This window comes from Hyalella azteca, unplaced genomic scaffold (assembly GCF_000764305.2).
Source record: "Hyalella azteca isolate HAZT.00-mixed unplaced genomic scaffold, Hazt_2.0.2 contig14192, whole genome shotgun sequence".
In the NCBI taxonomy this organism is placed as follows: Eukaryota; Metazoa; Arthropoda; class Malacostraca; order Amphipoda; family Hyalellidae; genus Hyalella; species Hyalella azteca.
The window spans coordinates 178,367-201,203 of NW_025944084.1; the positions used below are offsets into that span (position 1 = coordinate 178,367).

Here is a 22,837-nt window from a genome sequence, read left to right on the forward strand (position 1 = left end):
CGGATCCTGAGTCGAAGAGGAGAATTGTCGGTTTGACGTCGGCGTGAACGTAGCCAGCGCAATGCACTGCCTCAAGACCTTTCAAAATTTTTGCAATCATACAGCAAGTTAAGTAAGGATCAAATTTGCCGTCTAGTTCTTTCTATATGCTCCTCAGGGTGCGGCCTTGAAGGCCATTACTAATGCTTAGACACCATCTTCAATATTAACAAGTTTAGTTCTTGGTATTTCAGGAGAGAATCCGCCAGGTGCCACTCGATGAATATCTTGACTGACTTTACATTCCAGTTACAAGAAACTACGGTTTTTCCGTTTCAAAATTTTCATTTCTGCTCTTTCGATTTTTGGTCTTGAACATGGAACACACGTCCGTAGCTGCCTTCCCCAATAATAACTTCCAGAACCAAGAACTGCCAATTCGGTCCCCAGGCCGAATACGGTGTAAATTCACTGAATACGGATGCCTTATACGCTGCAAGGGTCATAATGAGTGGTCTTCAGAACTGCTTAAGTTTGGCACATGAGCACTCATATAATTGACTATTCTTCGGGGCGGTTTAGTTCGAGAGCCTGTAGTTTCTTCCATAATTCTTCCCTTTCGCGGTCACGCTTCTTCTCACGCTGCCGTTCACTTTTGTACGACGCGGTGAGCTCGTCGAACAATTTACTGTTCATCTCCATGAAGGTCTTGAGGACATTGTACACGAGTGCCACAATTGTCTGGTTCCAATGTTCCTGCAAAAGAAAACAAAGTGAGTGTTTCGCGAGATGGTAGGCAAATCTAAAAATCTGGTACCGGTACTGTGATTTTTGTGTTCTAAGTTGTTGTTGATTAGGACCCAAATAGTCAAACAAAATTGGGCTTGATAAAACTGTGATCGTAATAGAAGCATTTTATGGCGTAAAATGTAAACAAGAACAATTTTCGCATCTGTTCTTATGAGGTCCGGCAAGACCAACCCTCCTCCATTAGTGCTTCTAAGTACGATTGTAAACTGTATTTTGCCACTTTCAATTTTCAAGTAGTCAAAGAGTAGTTTTAGTTCAAGATATAACGAAGATTGGTTGATGGTAATAAATTAGTTTCAAATAGAAAAGCGTTAGGAACATGACAGCCTTTATCAGTCCAAATAAATTGATGCAACACTGGAAACTTACGAGTTCAAAATTTATAGAAAAATAAACTATCAGAGCTGAATCCATTTTAATGGATACAAGAAAAGAATGGTTCTCACCTTGCTAATTCTGTAGAGTGCCGGAAACATGATGGGCAAGATGACGTTGGAATTTTCTTCTATTAGACTCATAATATACTCATTGTTCCAGAAGTACAGGGCTCGCTCGGCAACCTGACACAGAAAACCATCACTTTTTTTACGCAAAAATTCCACAATATTTTAAGTATCATTACACGAAGAAATAGTTTAAATATTAATAAGTTCTTTATGGGAAGCAACAACACTAGAACACATATAATGAGTTTTCAGTAACCGTAACAAACTACCTGCCTAGCCGTGTCTTTGATAGCTATTAACTACTGCCGTTGCTAGACGTTATTCAAGGTACTGGCCTTTGGTAGGTGTTTAATAAAATATTCATCTTTCCTAGTAGCTATTCAAAATTCCTGCCTGCAAAATTCGTTATATACACCACGTGCCTTGGATGGCAGTGAAATAATTTCTCGTATGCGATCGTTGCAATATGAAATGTCTGCCCATTGAAGCTTTCTGCTTCATTCGCAGAATTTAAACCATTTTGCACTTACCTGAAAATGAGGACTGGAGACGCACTTTGATATTTGTTTAAAAAGAGGCTCTTGCACTTTCACAAATTGATTGGGTTCAATCACATCCAATATTTCTTCAATTTCACCTAGGAACATGACCTGCACAATAAACATGAGCATGAATGAACATAACCTCCGCAAATATCATGAACATAAACATGATCCGCAAAAAAAAACAATCAGATGAACATAACCTCTGCAAATAACATGAGCACGACCTGCACAAAAAAAAAGAGCATAACAATGACCTGCATAAATTACATGGATATGATCATGCTAATTTGAAATTGAACATTTTATGATGTCAAAACAAGACAACAAATCCTACAAATCTGTTACATGGCAGATGGCATGACGCATTTGATAAAAAAAAGGCATGTGATATATTGAGTCCTCAATGCCGTAAAATCGAAGTGACTCAAGAGACCTGAAAAAACATTCAACCGGTTGCTCAACAATGTGTGTTTATATGACAACTTGGACACGTTCCTCCTAATTACAGAATCAAAAGAAATCAGCTCAGGAACAACGGGAACTTCGCAAAATTAACTTTTATTTAAACATGAGAAACATTCAAAATTATGATATAATAATGTTCCACTCAAAATTATCAACTGGATGCTGAATAATTTGTATTTGAATGACTTCTTAGATGAGTCCTTCCTACTCACTAAACTACACCAAAATCAGCTCAGGAACAAAGGCAAACTTTGTCAACGAAACTCTTGCTGAAACACAAGAAACTTCCTATATGATGCCCAAACCTCTTTCTGGCTGCACGTCTTTGGCCAAATTTTGAGGAGGCCTTTTATGACAGGTTCTGTGAGTGTTGGGTCCTTCTCGAGGAACTGCACAACACAGTAGGCCAGCTGGGCGTGGTATAAGCTCAGGCACTTGGCTTTGTGCAGGGGGATGAGCACCTTGATCAGGAACTGCTTGTGCTCAGCTTTGAGGGGCAAGGCGAATCCGTTGATGATACTGCCCAAAATATATCAAAATTAGGAGTGTGAACTCTTAAATTATTTAAAACCTTCAAGCTACCCGTTACCAGGTAATTCAAGTATTCACTTAATCTTTAGTACAATTAATATGGGTGGCGAACCACTCCTATTTCTCACAACATTTAGAGTGTGCCCAGAACATTTAAGAGTGGGCCTAGAAAATTACACTCACTCGGCTCGCTTCACGGAAGTCGTGGAGCTCAGGAACAACACATTAACAGCAAAAAAATGCATAATTTATATTAATTAGGAGATCACGATCTAGCAGTCATACCTGCCAAGGATTTCAAGTAGCTCACCAACACCGTTGAAATGTTCCGTTTCATATATAAACCTGAAAAACAAAGAAGTTAAGTGATCACCCTTAAAAGCATTACACTTCAATTAACAAAAAATTCTGCCCTTGTACCATTCCAACGGGAGACATGTAACATTTTGGAAAGTTAATCAGTCTATGAAAATACAATCGAACAGCAACTCAAATAAAAACTTAATAGCAAAGAAAACTCCACAAAAATTCATAGTATCTTTAAAGAAAACGTTTCGGAGTCCAGCTCCATCGTCAGTTCGAGTTTTCTTTGCTATTAAGTTTTTAGTGAATTTGCGATTCAAGTAAACGAGTGATATTATTACTTAGCAACTCAAATTGAATGAGTAAATGTAATGTATTCAATTGGTCTTATAACGTATTTGCTGGCACTGGATCAATATATTATGAAATGATAGAATTAGACAAGAAAAGTGAAAGAAAATAATTTCATTCATGATGCAGGGAAGAATAATAATGAACTGACCTAAGAAATATATTGTTGATCTGTTTTCTGATGAATGCTCTTAGGCCCAAGAACTTTCCATATATCCTGTGGAGAACGGTCTTCAGAAAGTCGCGCTCGCGAGGATCTTCACTATCAAACAATTCCAGAAGCTGAAACAAAACATGATGGCTTGTTACATCGTTTTACGAATATAACAATAATAAGACAATTGGCATAACAATTTAGCTGTCGTTGCTCTTCAAATTTCATGTGGTGGTATAAATGTAGTGTAAATGGTTATTTATTTTACTAATTTTTTGTACTCAATATTCAAATATAATGTAAAGCATGTTGATTTCCCATCAGGAATTTTGATATATTTTCTCATAAGAAAAATTATAAAGAGGCGAAAAATTTTCAAGGAAAAACTACGAGACAAGGGGAAAAAATTATCCCAAAATAAGATTATAAATTAGGACAACAATTCCATTAAATATGTTAGGAAGTGTTATGAGGAAGATTAAACTCAAGACCTTAGAAAACTAGAAAATTCATTCTATTGCGGTAAGAGACCAAACGAGACATTCTATTGTGGTAAGAGACAAAACGAGACATTCTATTGTGGTAAGAGACTAAACGAGACATTCTATTGTGGTAAGAGACCAAACGAGGCATTCTATTGTGGTAAGAGACACTAAACGAGAAATTCTATTGTAGCAAGAGATAAAACGAGACATTCTATTGTGGTAAGAGACTAAACGAGACATTCTATTGTGGTAAGAGACTAAACAAGACATTCTATTGTGGTAAGAGACTAAACGAGACATTCTATTGTGGTAAGAGACTAAACGAGACATTCTATTGTGGTAAGAGACTAAACAAGACATTCTATTGTGGTAAGAGACAAAACGAGACATTCTAGTGAGGTACAATATAGAATGAGATCTTCCACTTTGATAATTAACAAAACGACAAATTCCATAAGTGCTGATTAAGGATTAACAAGTTAACTTCATTCTATAATAAGTTCTATCTTAAATTCAGGATCAACCAGTAGGTTTCATCATGAATGTCTTGCTATTAGATGTAACTTCCAGAAATATGCCAAACTCCTACTTTGTCTAGAACGTTTTGCCTCATAATTGTACAAGATTTCTGATCAGAGTTAAAAGTTGTAACGATTTTCATAACTTTTTAACACCAAGCTCATCAAGTAGAAATTTCAAGTATCAAGAACTTTACCCATGAGTTTGAAAAGTTTTCATCAGCACAAGATAATCACATGTGCTTAAGTTGATAACAAATGCCCACCATTGTTTTCTTGCAATAAAAATAATTCTTTCTGACCTGCAAGACAAACTTTTGATCGATGACCTTCTTGCCAATAGCTGGCTGGAAATCTGGACTCTCCAAGAAGCGCAAGAAGAATTCATACACCAGCTGAAGGTGTGGCCATGATGCCTCCAGAGTTGGATCATCCTCTTCAGGGTCAAAGTCGGGGTTGTCCGAAGGGGGCAGTGTGCGGAACAAGTTACACGCAATCTGCAAAGAACATGGCATCAGGAACTGGCTAGTGATATTTTCTTGGCACGAGTTGGGATTAATACAATAGTTGAGAAAGAGCTGAAGAATATAGACGATCATAATAATAGAACCACGGATCAAACAATGTTAGCCTCATCATGCCCGTGAAGGCTGTGGTAGTAAGCAGTAGTTCTGGTATCAACAGATACCTCATTTGCATTCCATAAGCAACAAATCAAATAAATAAATCAACACCTGCATGAGAAATTAACAATGCTCACCATTTGAATGTTTCATTCACAATGTTCAGTTAATCATTCAGTGTAAATCCACTTCATTTGGATTCAGTTCAGTTCAGTAATTCAGTTACTCTTCTTCTGAACTCTAAATTTCAAATGAGATGCATTGCTTCAGTAATTCTTTGAATGCTATTTGTGCCATAAGTAATATAAGCACTAGAACTCTTTCACTGCTTCCATTTATTGGAAAATTTTAAATAAGAAATCATGACATTAATTTCATCTGTTCATTTAATTGTTGAAAAGAAAACAGAAATGAGCAACATTCAAAAAATGAACAATAAATTCAAATATTATGGACCGTTTGACATGTCGACACCAATGCTCATTTGCCAAACTTCCCTACAAGACCAGTGAGTTGCACCATTAAAAAACGCCATATTTAATTAATTTGTGTGTTTAAATAAAATACATACATTTCAGTTTCATAATGATTCTCAATTGTTCCTGTATTTTCCACAACTGTGTAACACTCTAATATGACAATAACTTTCAAGCTTGGATTTAAAAGTCTATTTCTAACAAGTTACATGTAGCACAAGCACAACCCACCAATGGGTCGTACCACTGCTATGAAATATGCCCTGAATGCCACATAGCCGCGCTTAATGTGTTAAAAGTGATAAATAATTCATGTAGTAAACATACATACCACTCCATCCATGAGCAATACACTGTGTGGCACACATATGTCAATACCACTCCAGCATCAACAGTTTAAATAACAGAAAAAAAGATGAGCAGTAAATGTCACAACTCTGTGTGCATGCTTTGAATGTTAACTACCATATTACAGAAGATAACAAAGAAGTCAAGTTGCATCATCTTCTTTCACTATTAATGTAATTTCTCTGTCTCAGTTGTTTTCAGCAGCCCTAGGGGCCTGCTTGAGGATGAGTGGTTACCTTGAATATATATACCCTCTTGGGAACTTGCCATAGTAATGAGGTTCTTTGGTTTCCTGGATTCCTGAATCTATAAAAATAATTAGTTTTTTAACTACATTAAAATTAACTATAAAACTATCTGACTTAATCAATGCAAGTGGCTGAAAATCTTCAGTTAATGAGAGGCTCTAAATTTATTTAGGAGTAGCTCATAGCAGCTAATATAAGGATCCTTCTCCTTTGAACCTTGCAATGATGAGGCTCATTCTTACCATTGCAATGATCTCCGGATACACAGGCTCGGTGAGCACCCCCCGGCCTGCCGTGATGTAGTCCACAAGCTCATTGAGAGTGGAACGTTTAGTCTCTTTGCCCTTGAGATCAGCCACGGGGTCTAGGAAGTCAAATCCAACACAGCATTGCCGTAATTTGCGAAGGAACAAGTCCTCCTGCTCCCCCCCTGGGACATCTGCAATTACAAACATACAGTAAAATCTTGCAACTTTGCAGTCTATTTTTTAGGGACTACATTGGAGGTAGCTTGGAAGAAAACTAACCTGCTGCATCAAGAATGTTATTAGAAAATATTGTATTTTGTAATAGTCTTCTTTATTTTGGCCACTCATTTTTGAGAGATATCCAAAGCCAGCCTCATTTGTCAAAGAAGAAAAAAAATAAAAATTAATTAATATTGACTGTGCCAAGATCACTTGAACTCCTTAAAAACTTTTCTTTGCTAGCATGACTAAAAATTACAGATATAGATGAACCAGGATGCGTGATGATGATACTAAATTTTCTCCATAAGATATACTACCGGTACCTATATCAGATGGGGAAACACACAAGCAAAGCTAGCATGAGTAATAAATGACCAGCCATAGTGGTCTTTTTCCTGGCACTAGTTTAAATTACATAAATTAATCTGCTATAGTATTTTTTTAGATACTTCAATATTTTTATTACCCTGTACTGCCAATAATTAAATTTGAAAGTCAATTTTCTAGTGGAGTAGGACATGACCAAAATCACAAACAAGCATTTAGCCCTTACACAATTAGTAACTAAAAACTTTTAATGTAGCTCAGGTTGAGTGGGAACATTAGGCTTCAGGCCAAACACAGAGAATTTATGAAAACTGTAGTTAATATAATAAAGTGAAAAAAAGTGAGCAAGTTACAAAGGTGTTATATGAAGTAATCCATAACTGGCTTGATTTTTTTGCTCTGTACAATAAACTACAGTATAAATATTTTCAAAAACCATCAATACAAGGCTGTTTTTATTTAGGGCAGGAAGCCCCGTAAGTTTGAGGTGAATTTTTGTTTTTTTTTAGTTATTGATGTTATAAGCATTATGTCTATACCAGTACATGCTTATATGTGATTTCAGTTATGTTATACTTGCTCGTTCCCTGAATGACCAGTTATTTTTACAAATTTTCATCATTACAGGGTAGCAATAGAAACTGAAGTGACTAAAATGGTTTAAAGAGATTCAACCATCAGAGTTGATATGGTGCAGTTGCCAGTTAGTATATATTTGCCTCCTTATTGATTGATAGTTTGTCACTCCACAATGGCCATGGCACCATGTATTACCCTACCTGTACAACTATTGTAAATAAAAACAAAATAAGTACACCTTATGAGAATATATATGTATATACTGTATGGCTCAGTATATATGTATATGCCTAAATTTGTTGTATATTAGTATACAGATATTTGGCAATTAACAAAGAGACTAAAAAAATGTATATAAGAAGTTCCAGGTGTAATAGAGAGTGCAGAAACTTTGTGACCAGTCAATTGATGTCAATGGTTACTGTACAGTGAATCTTTCCTTACCAAACCTTACTTCCAATGGAATGGTGCTTCCTATCATTACAATGGTCTCTCCATACTACACCAAGTCCTTCAAATTAAAAAAATACTATCATATCTATGACATTGATTCCACTACTTTTCCATTTGGAATTGAAGAGAGGGTTGCAAGAAAATAGACCAACATATATAAGTCTGTGTCACTTGGTTGATCCAGACATATCAGATAATTTATATATGAAGGTATGATCCAGGGTTAGATTTTTTGAACAAATATAACATATATACATGAGTACATTTGTTCATTTATTCTCTCATATTGCACCATGGTCTAACTATATATAATGTAGCTACATATGGTACTATATATAGACTGGAGATATATTTTATCCTGGGCATTTTTTCAAGGATGTGCATACTGAGAGAGAAAATCTAATCAAATGATTTATCCACTAGAAACCCATATGCTCAAAACAATGCTTACTATGTAAAATCAATCATACACATGGAAGGGAAACTATAGAACTTTATTCAAATTTGACATTATAGTTACTAATATAGAATAAAGATATATTGCTCCTTCCATAATTTGAAAAATAAGAGAACCAATTTTTCAATCATTCATTTTGTTTCTTGATTGTTTCAGGCAGTGATGCCATCATTGCCAGGCATGGAACAATGAGACAATGATTCTCTATTTACAGAGGGATTTCATTAAACAGGCTGTAATTCTAGGATTGAGCATAAAGCTTGTCATTTTTTAGCAGATGAATGCCAACCTCCAGACTGCAATTGGATGTGATAACTGATATCGTCCACTCCAGACTGTAATTGGTTGATGGGATTGTGATGTCATCCACTCCAGACTGTGATTGGTTGATGGGATTGTGATGTCATCTACTCCAGACTGTGATTGGTTGATGTGATTGTGATGTCATCTACTCCAGACTGTGATTGGTTGTGTCTAATATGCTCTGTGTTCTCATTAATATAATACCCCCCAGTCCCTCCCAGAATTCCAGGCAATGATTTCATTGTAGACTTAAATACAAGCAAAGGAATGTGAAGGCTTTAAAGGGCTGATAATAAGAATGATATTTTCAATGGAAGGCTGAAGTAGTTAGGTTTTTAACTATTGTCACGACTAGATTGGAATTTTCCTACTCATGAATGAAACTTCACAGCTTAAAAGTATGCAATTCAAGTACATTTAGAATCTTGTGGCATGGTCATGCAGTTTTACTAACAAATAGATAGGAATAATTTACCTAGAACTAGAAGCTAGAATTAATTGCAGCTCTGAAAATATCAGAAAACCTCTATTTGTGGCTTGAATGATAGATATACTTATAGTCCATGCTGCTGCCAGTGTCAGGAGGAGTGGCAAAAATCATTCATCATTTATACGATTCAAATCCTCTATTTCAACACTGAAGCATAGTTAGCATACATTTTTTCATGACAAAACTGAAATTTACCTTTTAACATAGGAAGAGGCTGAAGATCAACTTCATTAGCTGTGCGATAGCGTGAAGATCCTTGAGATCTTTTAGGCTTTTTTTTCAAAGACCTCTTTGCAAAAGGGTCAATTCTATCAACAAAATTACCACTACCAGCAGACATGATGATTTACTTATTTAATCCAATAAAGCTAGGTATATTTAGCAAGTGGCAATCAGCCACACTGCTTTGCAACTGTCTTAGACACCACAAACCTAACCATCAACCCACATTATTTTCAATTCCAACAACCACATTAAATATGTCTTTTGATCAATTTTAACAAAAAAATTCAACTTAAAATGCCTGTAGGTCTTTAAATGGAACATGTCATTACATGTTGAAAAAAGTTAACAGTACTCCAAAATTAAAATCAATAAACTTCACTTATTTAGAACCCAACATTGGCCAACTTAGTACTAAATACTTCTTGTGGCATTGTGGGCTGTGGCACTTGGCACTTACTAGGCTTAAATTAGTAGGTACTAAGAAATAAGAATTAGCTACTATGTTTTGATTCTTTGGGAACAGAATTGCTTTATCAGTGAATCAGTGAATTTGATTGAAATCTTATTATTTATTGATAAGATATATAATAGATGGAACCTTGGCACAAGAAGATTAATTAAAGGTCAACTAAATATTGATTTATTTCTATAAGACTATAGAGCATTTGATAATGTACTGGCCGGTATTGGAAAACATAGGGTACCTAAATCATTAATGATCCAATGTCAAGCAATACGCACAGAACGAATCGATTTGAAATAAATAGGCCTAACAAAAGTTTATTCAAGAACCATAAAATGCAAATTGCTGCCGTGTTTTGGCTTATAAGTTTAGATTAGGCGTAGACCGTAGAATGGTCCAATTTACGTACGTAATATTCTTTTTACAAACGTCAGACAACGCTGGCTGTATAAAGATTAGCCGATACTTCACAGCAAAAACTGAATTGTATTTCATACAATTTAACACCAATAACAAGCAAAGCGCAAACGAATTCCTCAAACGCTGGTCACAGAGATCACGGCACTAATTTTCTGCTGATGAATAGTATTCAACATAGACGCAGAAATAAACTGAACGAAGAATATCGAGCTGTAAATAAGGCGGTGGTGACGGCGCTGCTCGATAGCAGTTTCGGGAACTCCTAGCTAAATTACCCGATGTTCAAAGGCTTTTCATCGCCTTTAAAATGATTTCTACTAAGTATTTAGTTTAAAGAAACACTGTATAATAAATATTTCAACAAATCTAGTAACGTTTTTATTCATTTTTATAGATTAACACATCAAACTTTCGCAATTTTCAACAAATCCATATCTGCAAATAAGCAGACCCCAGTCTCGCAGTGGACGAGGCTGCGCGAGATTTCGCGAGAACAGCTTATTGTTACGTCAAAGGCGGTGTATTTAAACTATCTAATGACAAACATGTTTAATATTTTACTTTGGAATATTCAATCAAATTTATTAGTCGTAAATAAATGAACTCACTGTATTTGAATTTATTTGTTTTACTAATGTTTCAAATTATTAGCAACATATTAAGACGCTCAAATATTTTGTCCAGTCAACGCTGTAGTTAGTCACTGAGAATTCATGAATCAATAACCTAAATGAAAATAAAAGCAATTTGAAAAATATTTATTCAAATTTGAAGACTGCTTATAACATCAGGAATATTATGCCTCAAATCTCAAATCAAACAGAGCTTGGCCCAGCGGATACAGTTCCGAGTACCAAGATCTGAGCAGTGAATTGTGGGTTCAATCGCAGCTACCTGCGACAGCTCAGGTGAAATTGGCAGAGTGGACGTGCGGGTAAGCACAGTGCCATGTTTGAACTAGGCACAGTGCATACTGGAGAAGCGAGTTGCGTGTTCGAGATCCGCAAAAAGCTGTGAAAAGTTCTTCGACTTTCAGGATCGGAGACAGCCACGGTGGCTAAGTCGTTTATGCTGAAACTGCAATTAGTATTATTAAACCATCAAAAACCCGTTAGCCGGGGAACGCAGCCGTGGGATACTAATTGAACTCATAAATGAGACCTGGATCCAACGTCCATGGTCAAAAAACCCTTACAACATTCAGTCTCAGACTGAAGTGCTCGCTCATAAGCAGGCTGTTCTGCATCCGGCCTCACTTACTCGGGCGTTACCTATTCAGGCTGCCCTGCCAGCTGGCTCAATATTTTCTTGCAACCATTCAGTGGTTAAAGTTTAGAGTACAAAGACTGGCGCGGGTTCGATCCCAGCTCTGTACGAGGGGGCCGGGCGGTTAAGTACAGCAGAATTGTAGCAGTGAGTTGCGAGTTCAAGACCGCAAAATGCTGTGAATGTTCGGTGATGATAAGAATCGGCGACAGACCTACGGCCTAATAAACGCTGAAATCGTTATTATATTACCGACCGAACTACCTACTCATTTGCCTCGCGTCTCTACCTTCATGCAGCTCATAAGCCTAAGTTAGGTCTGCTCATGCTTCTATTGAGAGGAAAAATTTTGCATCGTATTTTATATTTTATTTAGTATTTTATATTTTTAGTATTTTATATTTTTAGTATTTTAGGCCAGATGCAGTTTGACCATGATTAACGTGGAACGGATTTCCACGAAAACTTGGGCACAAACTGCAAACTAAAGCTCGTGTTAGAATGTGTGATTTTTTTCAGATTCCTACTCTATCCACAAGATACATCATTATTTAAATTTCTATGACTATACCCTCTAAGCACGATTGGTAGTCTATCATTATTCATTAGTTCATGTGCAATAAAATCAAAAACTCTTCTGGAGTTTGAGAGAAATTTTTGCATAACCGGGAAAATTTTATACGTAATTTAAGGTCAGAGATAGGCTATTTTTCGACCAAACTCGCGTATGTTTAGCGCATTTTCTCATTTATGAAAAAAATGAACTATTGTGCTCGCCATGTCCGTCTGTCCGTGACGTCAAGTTTTCGTCGACGAGAAAATGCGCTCTCTGTCACGCACAGCAGTGAGTACTGAGTTATATTTTTTTCTTTATGCAACCGTTTTTTAGAATTCTAAAAATTAATTAAAACGAGTTGGCAATTTCACCTTCACGTACGGATAAGCTCAATGTCAGAACCACAAACTGTTGCCTACTGGCATAAAAGCTGAAATAACACCACGAGAAGACCTTTACTCGTCCCGTGAATGTCTACTCGCCCCATACTCACTCGTCTGCTGTCCCTCAAACTCATTCATGATACTGACAGCCACGACGTGAGGCGGCAAACACCCAAGTCTCTTTTGCCGGACCATTAAACCATTAACAATTTTATAGCATATCAAATGAAGAAATGAATGTAACATTTTAATTGTGTTTAGTAGGATAGAAATATACAATTGTCTACACCTCACGACAAAATTTTAACAACGAACAGTTTTTTTACTACAAAGCCAGAATTGTTCTAACGATAATCAATTCAATATTATTATTATTATAGCGTAGTCCATGGATCCTACAATTTCCAAATTGTAGGATCTTATCAGAAATATGAGCGGAAAGATCCATGGAATCATAATAAATAAACCTCTAGGTTGTTTGAAATAAAAAATTGAATAAAGGGTAAACACGGACATATACAAGCACATTAAATATTAACTATAATACCTACAAGCAATGTCTGGTATTTTCGGTCCGCTGCATCAAGATATAGACTCCATTTGATCCAAATTACACTGAATCGCTTGACTACTTCATTGCCAGAATTGGCTGAACATAGAACTCATAAATTAAAGAATTAGCATAAGCTGTACTCTGTACAATTTACTTCGTATTAATAAGCGTATAATCAATATAAATTATGAACTTTACATGTTACCAAGCTAACAGGAGAGGGCCGCATTGAACTAGTCTTCAGAGGCTCCCGTAAATCTTGAACTAACAGGAGCACAAAGCCAGCATGATACAATACCTACATGAGCCACAAACTAAGAACATTTTCACACAGCAGTCAGAGGCTCAGAGGTCTGCTTCTAAAAAGTTCCTCACGCCCGATTGCGCGGAAGTGCTATCGAAATAATTCAATGGAATGCATGTAATATCTACATTGATCAGGAATTTAAAAGCAATACCAAAAAAGACAGAATTTTAACCATTTCTTAAGAATGAAAACGTTTCGGAGTCCAGCTCCATCGTCAGTACAAAAGTTCAAAACCAAAAGTTTGAACTGACGATGTAGCTGGACTCCGAAACGTTTTCATTTTTAAGAAATGGGTAATATTCTGGCTGTTTTCTTTGCTTTTAATTTCCTGATGAACTTGCGATTTAAGCAATCTAGTAATTTTAATACTTATCTACATTGATCATTTAAAAAAAATATATACTCGACGTTAACACGAGGTCAGAACTGTACAAAACATGAACATGAGATCAGGGCTGTACAAAATATGTTTACTGGTTGAGCAGCGTCCCTCTAGCCACTTTCTTAAGCCCCTGTTGCGCTGGAGTGCTGCCACCCAGGATGGCGTCCGCCTTCCTCTTGTTCATGCCCTTGCGAACAAGCTGCTTCTCGATGATGCGAGCGTTGCTGGCGTACGAGTCAGCCACTTCTCGCTACAAATTAATGTTTTTTTAGCACATTTCCATCTTTGTTAAATTCATGGGATATTTTTTATCCTAATGTGGCCGAACTTGCTGTAAAAATAATAACAAGAGCAACAATAAAAAAAAATATTTTCTTTTTAAATTTAACGTGGTCTTTCTCATTCAACGTGGTTCGACTTGCTTCATCTCAAAAGTACTTCAATCGTTCAGATCAATTATGACGAACACAAACTGGTCCTGCCACTACAAATAAATTCTTATTGTGACTTATTGAGAAGCAAACAGACTCACGAATTAGATTAAATTCAACGATCACACAGCATCGTGTTATTTAATGTGTTAGTTTAATAATAATTTTCTAAGTGTTAAGATATAGCAGAGAGCAATACTTACAGCTTCAATCTCGTCTTCCTCTTCATCAATGGTTGAGACCGTAACAGAGGAGAACTTGCCCATGTTGCGAGTATGTCTGGTGATGGTAACACGTTCCTTGTTGCCCTGTTGCTGTGCTGCAGCTGCCGCCGCTGCTTCTGCTGCCACAGCGGCCACCTGCTCCTTCACTGCTGCGCCAGAGCTGCTCACCAGGCTACCCTGGTCAATGATAATCAAAATTTGTTGTAACGTCTGTAGTCCTGAAAACTACCGCCATTTAGGTACACAAGGACAATGGTGGCCGCCAGTGCAACTTTCAAATACTAACTGCTACCGTTTACTGTATATTGGCTTCTTGTATAGGCGCTACTGGCCATGGAAGGTACTGCTAGCTTTTTACACCAAACCAGTAGAATTATAATTGGTCTCATTTAGCGTTCGTAAGTTTTACTTCATCGAAAGTGCAATCTCAAGGCTTAGAGTGTGGGAAGCCAGCACATTCATGAATGAAATATTTTTTCATAATCCTTAAGGACATGCATTTATTCATATATAAAAAAACTTGAAAAATAATTCTGGCTTAATTCTGACTGTTGTATGATGTTCCTTAAATTTGAAGTAGTTTTAGAGACGTTTGAAAGCCGACGACCTTCAGCATCACTGGAGTGACATCTTATTCTACCAGGAGATGTTGGTAGGGGAACCTACTACCTAGTGTGGAAACATGAGTTGGAAACATGAGAGAAGTTTCCCTGGACCAGGGAAACTACCTAGTGTGAAACAAGAAAAAAGATGCAGCAACTACAAGGCTTTAGAAGAAATAATTTTTGAAGCTGAAATCATTGAAAATTAAAATAATTGAATGGTTGTTTTTGCATAGGTACCTTGACAATAAATGTAAGATGAGGCGATGGTGCGTGCTTATAGAAGAGCCAGAGTGAACACTTGCGGCACTTAGAGCGCTCCTGCCTCTCAACCATTCCCTCAGGTTTGCGTCTCAGGAAGACAGCATCAGCAGGATCACACAGCAGGCGGTGAGCGTGGCGGTTGCCGTCTACAACGCGTGCTCCATCCCGCGCCCGTAACGGCAGCTTCTCCAGAGGACAGTCTGGTGGCATGAGACATTTTTACTGTGAGCTTGTAAATATGGCTTATTTGTTCAAACAAGCGCTTTGGAGTAAAAGTTCCAACTCAAATGAGAGTCACACCATAATCAGAAAATTAAAGGAAAAAGTAATTAATAGAAGGCCTGGATGATGATTTTACAAAATGAAAGTACCAATGAAATTGCATGCCATTTGCACTTAAAATGCCACTACATCTAGAAAGCATGAGGGTTTTCCCAAGTTGGAATTGCATGATTTATGGTGTCATAAATCCTGAATTAGTATAGTTCAAATGGACATATTCATTTTTAAATTTTTTTCCTTTGCCAATTATTTTCCTTCTTACAAACCCCTCCTATATCAGTGCTGTCCAAATACCTTTTTTGCACTACCAATACCAGTCACAGTTGTTCTATCCAACAAATCCACACTCATTGTAATCCACACTCTTCCCTTGTTCTCTCATGGTGTTACTCTCACCTCCACCTCAGTAGGTGTTAATGCTCTCACAACCTGTCCTATCATCACATGCTTACATTCTACTACCAGGTGCTTCACAGATTCATTCACACTATCAAAATCCCTAAGAAAGCCCTCCAGTCTTCCCTCATTCCAACTGTATTCAAACAGAAGCATGCCAGATCTAACACAAAACAGTAGGTCCTACCTCTGCTATTATTTTGAATGTATTCATAATTTACATTGCTTTCACTGCCAGGAATGGAGAGCAATGGCAGGAATAATGATTAACGTATCTGGCAGGGTTGGCAATGATTAAATCAAAATGATTAAATCATGTGATTAAATCACTTGATTTTTTTATAAAAATCATTTTTTTTATTTTTTCGATTTTTTTGATTTTTTCATATATTTAAATATATTGAGTGGCAGTTTTTAATTTATATTGAGGTATTGTTATTCATGGTTTAGTATAAATGTACTATGAATGACAAATTGGAGGAGGTACATAAAGAAGAAAGTTTATTTTCCTAGAGGTTAGCATAACATACCATTTAGAATACTTGTGTTTTGAAAACAATATCTGGAAGATGGGGGCTGTTAGCTGCAACACACTGTTGGAGTCATTCTCAGAGGAGGGAGTAACCATGACAGTGAATTCCGATTGCTATGCGGCAATGTTGCAAAATTTCTTGCAGCCCATGATGGTAAACATTGTTGAAAATGAAGCATTGAGAGACATGTGGTTCCAGCAGGATGGGGCTACAGCTCACACAGCTCAAATGTCACTCAATGTTTTGAAACACATGTTTCCCGGATGTTTGGTGTCTCTGAGGGGTGATTTACAGTGGCCTGCGAGGTCACCTGATTTGAGCATTTGCGATTTCTTTTTTTGGGGACAAGAAAAGGGGTTCTGAAAGAAAGGGGTTCAGAAGTTGCCCTCACACCCTACCACAGCTAAGGGAATGGATTATTGCAGAGGTTATGGCCATACCTCGCCATATGTGAGAACGTACTGTAGAAAACTTCTGAGAACGACTCCAACAGTGTGATGCAGCTAACAAACCCATCTTCCTGATATTGTTCTCAAAACATAAGCATTATAAATGGTATGTTATGCTAATCTTTAGGAAAATAAACTTTCTTCTTTATGTACCTCCATTACTCTTTTATTTTGCCTCAAAACTGTTCAATCAGTTCTGCCCCACCCTGTATAAGCTAGGTAACACATTTAAATTGTATATTGTAATCAATATATAACAAATAGTCCAAATAGTTGAAGACTACTTATAGCCTTATAAGAATTAGCTAAGCTGCTAGCTACATACAATGTATTGCACCTTTGATGCCTCTGTACCAAAAACATTCAATTTATTGGAACCTAATACACACACTTAAAGACAACAAGTTTATATACCAATTTGTCATTCATAGTACATTTATACTGAACCATGAGTAACAATACCTCAATATAAATTAAAGACTGTCACTCAATATAATTAAATATATGAAAAAATAAAAAAAATCGAAAAAAATCATGATTTTTTTATAAAAAAATCAAGTGATTTAATCACATGATTTAATCATTTTGATTTAATCATTGCCAACCCTGTTTTGGGGCGAAATAAAAGAGTAATGGAAGTACATAAAGAAGAAAGTTTGTTTACCTCAACATTAGCATAACATACCATTTAAAATACTTATGTTTTGAAAACAATATCAGGAAGATGGGGTTTGTTAGCTGCATCACACTGTTGGAGTCATTCTCGGAAGTTTTCTACAGCACGTTCACACATATGGCAAGGTATGGCCATAACCTCTGCAGCAATAATCCATTCCTTAGCTGTGGTAGGATGTGAGGGCGACTTCTGAACCCCTTTCTTTTAGATGTCCCCAAAGAAAGAAATCGCAAAAGCTCAAATCAGGTGACCTTGCAGGCCACTGTAAATCACCCCTCAGAGTCTGGGAACATGCGTTTCAAAACATGGAGTAACATTCGGGCTGTGTGAGCTGTAGCCCCATCCTGCTGGAACCACACGTCTCTCACTGCTTCATTTTCAACAATGTTTTCTGTCATGGGCTGCAATAAATTTTGTAACATTGCAGCATAGTGATCGGAATTCACTGTTACAGTTACTCCCTCCTCTGAGAACGACTCCAACAGTGTGTTGCAGCTAACGGCCCCATCTTCCAGATATTGTTTTCAAAACATAAGTATTCTTAATGGTATGTTATGCTAACCTCTAGGAAAATAAACTTTCTTCTTTATGTACCTCCATTACTCTTTTATTTTACCTCAAAACTGCTCAATCGGTTCTGCCCCACTCTTTATATTGAGAGGTTGAGATTGTATTGACCTTTTAGGCAATTAGAAAGATTTTCCACCCTAATACAAGTATTCTAATTAGAGTATTTAATTTCAATCTTTAAATATGTGAATTTAAAACTAGAAACAATACAATTACAATTATAACATTATATATAAAATAATTAAATGCAGTAAATGGATATAAAATATTTGAATTGTGCACATGTTTATTTCAAACAGTATTAGATTTTCTCATAACTTAAGTCTCCTTTCAAGTCCTATGAAAAAATTCACCATATTTTCATAAAAGAAACTATTTTGGAATTTTGAATTTTGGATAATACAGATAATAGAGTTGTACTCTCAAATGTTGCCTTTTGTAAATATATGCTGAGCCTCTGCAGTGTCTTCTTTGTTTTTAAATTCCTTGTAAATTTGCAATCCATGAAATCAGTGATTCAATCCATGAAATCAGTGATCATGAATTTGCAATCCATGAAATCAGTGATATCAGTATTCAATAATTTATCAAATAAAGAGATTTAATATGATTAATTTATTCATACTTTAGCCAATCTCATAGAAAATGCAGATGAAATAAGAGACTAAAATGCAATGTAATCTCATTCCTCCTTATAACTGTCCTTATCAAATACCGTAACCTAGAATGTGCTGGGGGTTTATATTGCTATTAATTAGTTCACATTTGAGAGAAATGTGAGAAAATCACGTGCAAACTTTAAAACAAATACAAAATCCACCACATGATTTTCACAATACAAAAAATGTAAACAAAAAAATTACACCTCTAATCATTAGTAAATTATCTTACCAATAATAAGCGCCATATGTCCACAAAGGCAATAATAAACTGTGAGAGGACGCTCTTCTTTGACTTCTTCTTGGTCCCGAGAATCTGAGACTACAACACTGCCAGATACAATTTTGGGCATGATGCTAAGATAGTAATCTTTTTATTATGTCAGCCTTGAGTGAATAGCATTCATTCAGAAACTGCAATAAAAATTTATTAGCTTAAGTTTTTGGTAAAAAAATTACAGAATTACATAAACAAGGAACATCAATCATGGAGAATAATAATCATTAGCATTAGTATCAGCCAAGCCAATTTTTACCCTTTTTCCCTGATTCAAAATGAATTTGACCACACTTTAATTAATCATCAACTCACTGTTAACAGTATTCTGGAAATTTCCAGGTGATCTTGTTAACAAGTCATGAAAAAGTGTTTTTTTTAAATCACTTGCAACGATAATAAAATTTAAATTCAGAAGTATGGTACGGTATATCACTATTTTAAAAAATATTTAACCCTGGGGTGGTTGCCCAGATTACATATCATCAAATGGGATAATAAGGGATGGTTTTGAGCAATTTTTGTTAATAACTTCTTACTACATACTACATAGTGGCAAACATAGAAACAAACCAGAGACTTTTAAGAATCAGTTCATTTTTAATGTCCACATCTACTTGATATTTTCATTAATTTCATATGTATGATGATGCCTGCTAGTAACTTTGTAAGCAAGAATAATATCCAAGAGACTGTTAAATGGGGTAATAAGGGATGGGTGGGGGTAATAACTAATAAGGGACAGTCCTTCAACATTTTGTAGAAATGTTGTAGCACCTAACTAATTGAAATATTGCAAAACTAAAAACATTGGCACAGAGTACCTCTACTAAGGTTTGTAGCAAAAAAATATTTGCTGCATTGAAAAATTTTACTTACATAAAAGTTGCACACATGTGCTAGCTTAAAAACATGATTGACAGAATTTGCGTAGCTCATTCCCCCAAAAAATGGCAGCCATATCCACATGATGGGATAATATGAGACACCCCTAAAATGCATTTACAGTAGAACCTTGGATAGCAAAGGCTACAGTTAAAAAAAATTATTTGAAAACAAAGAATTTTGATTGAATTTAAATCTTTCAGCAAAAAAAATTCATCTAGTGAAAAATTAATTCATTATCGGTCATCACAAAATTGTGCATAGAAAGTCATAGATAGAATTCCAGGGTGCAGAAAGTGGATGAATATTGAAAGATCTTTGGTGACACATCAGCAGCAAAATTTACACCTTCAGAAGATCTTGCCAACACATTTGGATTGAAATTATTGCATTCTAGATATTTACCAGTCTTTGGCCAACTATTTAGAAATTAGTTGAAAATCTGAAAGACTGCAATTGCACACAGTAAGGTTTCCGGTACCTGCATTGGATGGATCAGGATGCAGTGAAGCTCGTCTGGAAATCAGTTGCAATGAGTGTAAGCATAGCAGGGTTGGCAATGATTAAATCAAAATGATTAAATCATGTGATTAAGGGGACCGGCTACCCTAAAATTTTCAATTTTGGCGTTTTTCGGTTTTTGTGCTCATCTGAAAGCTGGAATTCTGCGCTTTCCAATGGTACCACTGCCATCGCTGTACGCCAATATTTACGTTCATGATGTCTCTTTAAAGGGAAGCGGGTGGGAGAGTTCTTTAAGTAACTAGATATAAAGTAATTAGCTGCTGAAATCTTTGAATATAGTTTCTACTTGAGTTGTGCTGCAGTTACATGCTTAGTCTCATCTTAAAGCTGACATTCTGAGAAGAAAGTGTTTCATTATCCTTTCACTTAGATAGTTACCTCTAAATTCATAAGCAGACAACGAGTTTGTCTCACCCGCTAGAGACGCACGGTAACAACACGTCTACCAATGCTTCATTTTCAACAATGTTTTCCATCCTGGGCTGCAAGAAATTTTGCAACATTGCAGCATAGCAATCGGAATTCACTGTTACGTTTACTCCCTTGTCTGAGAATGACTCCAACAGTGTGTTGCAGCTAACAGCCCCCATTTTCCAGATATTGTTTTCAAAACATAGGTTAGTATTCTAAATGGTATGTTATGCTAACCTCTAGGAAATTAAACTTTCTTCTTTATGTACCTCCATTACTCTTTTATTTTACATCAAAACTGCTCAATTGGTTCTGTCCACCCCGTATTTGAGAGGTTGAGATTGTATTGACCTTTTAGGCAATTAGAAAGATTTTCCACCCTAATACAAGTATTCTAATTAAAATATTTAATTTAAATCTTTAAATATGTGAATTTAAAACTAGAAACAAAACAATTACAATTATAAGACTATATATAAAATAATTAAATGCAGTGAATGGATACCTATAAAATATTTGAATTGTGCACATGTTTATTTCAAACAGCGTTAGCTTTTCTCGTAACTTAAGTCTCTTTCAAGTCGTATGAGGTTTGTTTGGTTATCATTCAGACTCAGTTTATGTTTAGTATTGGTTTATTAGTCTGAATTAAATGAGAACAGTGCAGTCAGTCACTCAGTCACTACCAGTCAGTGTGTATAGAGGGTAGAGTCTGGTAGATTTATAGGACATAAAACTAGTAGTAGTAGATCTATTGATAGTGCTGTGCACTGTGCTATCAGCTACCTATCTGTTATGTGACTCTTCAATGTTTAGAAGATCTGCATTCCGGAAGTGTTTTTGCATATTGAAGCCAGTTAAATGGTCAATATTTAGCTCATTACCTTGCTCCTTACAAACTTTACAAAGCTAATGAATAGACTTATCAATAATTGTTTACCCAAAAATCCCTTAGTGGTAAACACCACCTTGGCCTGTTGGCCATTATTGAAGGCAATAAGTGCCCTTTTTAGCCATCCATTATGATCCATATACTGTTATTGTTAGTAGGCTAATACAACATGAAAAATAACACTTCAAAAAGACAAATATGCTGAAAAAATCAAATAAAAAAAATCATGAAAAAATAAAAAAATCATTGATTTTTTATTATTTTTTTATTTAAAAAAAAATCACCAACCCTGAACTCAGCATAGTGCAATTCTATAGGTCATATAAAAGAACCAGTCTTATGACATTGTGAAACAATTAAGGCTTCTTTATGGACCGAGCGCCGCCTCACTGCACAACACACTAGCACCTTCTCAAACAAAAGCTGCTTCAACACTAAATCATGTTTAGGAGCGGGTCAGTCTTCAGTTGCAGCACAGCAGCTGGCTTCCTTTTAAAATTTTGAATTCAGGATTTCAAATGGAGAGTCCTAGTTTCAAATGCTTAGGAGCCTAAATTTTAGCCTAAAACCTATTAAAAATTTACATTTCTGCATGGCTTTTAATACTGTTAACATTGAGAAACTTCTAAGTGACTATCATGCAAGAAGCATTTGGTTAAAAAATTTAATTTCAATAAAAATACTCACTCCAAAACTTAGGATTGCTTCCAAGTTAGATCGCTCGGACTACTCTGTAGGAAATTTCCGAAGTTCTTAAATTGTAACATATTGGATTCTTTTTCTCCATGCTTATCATTAGGCATGGGTTAGTAAATAGGTTTTTGGCATTGTAACTTGATGGTGAA

General features: G+C 36.0%; 2 protein-coding genes across 2 annotated transcripts; both read right to left on the reverse strand.

Moving 5' to 3' along the window:
• Window positions 1–101: 101 nt before the first annotated feature.
• Window positions 102–9,894, reverse strand: LOC108674683 (serine/threonine-protein phosphatase 2A 56 kDa regulatory subunit epsilon isoform). The gene is made up of 9 exons (XM_018162649.2): window positions 9,557–9,894; window positions 6,525–6,721; window positions 4,890–5,084; window positions 3,582–3,712; window positions 3,062–3,121; window positions 2,551–2,764; window positions 1,766–1,885; window positions 1,236–1,349; window positions 102–735 (listed from the first exon to the last, which is right to left on the reverse strand). The coding sequence occupies exons 1-9, from the start codon at window positions 9,699–9,701 to the stop codon at window positions 541–543; spliced, it is 1,371 nt and encodes a 456-aa protein (XP_018018138.1). The 5' UTR covers window positions 9,702–9,894; the 3' UTR covers window positions 102–540.
• Window positions 9,895–13,886: 3,992 nt separating this feature from the next.
• Window positions 13,887–22,751, reverse strand: LOC108674678 (STING ER exit protein). Its single transcript, XM_018162639.2, has 5 exons — window positions 22,680–22,751; window positions 19,235–19,416; window positions 15,414–15,637; window positions 14,551–14,748; window positions 13,887–14,166 (listed from the first exon to the last, which is right to left on the reverse strand). The coding sequence occupies exons 2-5, from the start codon at window positions 19,353–19,355 to the stop codon at window positions 14,005–14,007; spliced, it is 705 nt and encodes a 234-aa protein (XP_018018128.1). The 5' UTR covers window positions 19,356–19,416; window positions 22,680–22,751; the 3' UTR covers window positions 13,887–14,004.
• Window positions 22,752–22,837: the final 86 nt, after the last annotated feature.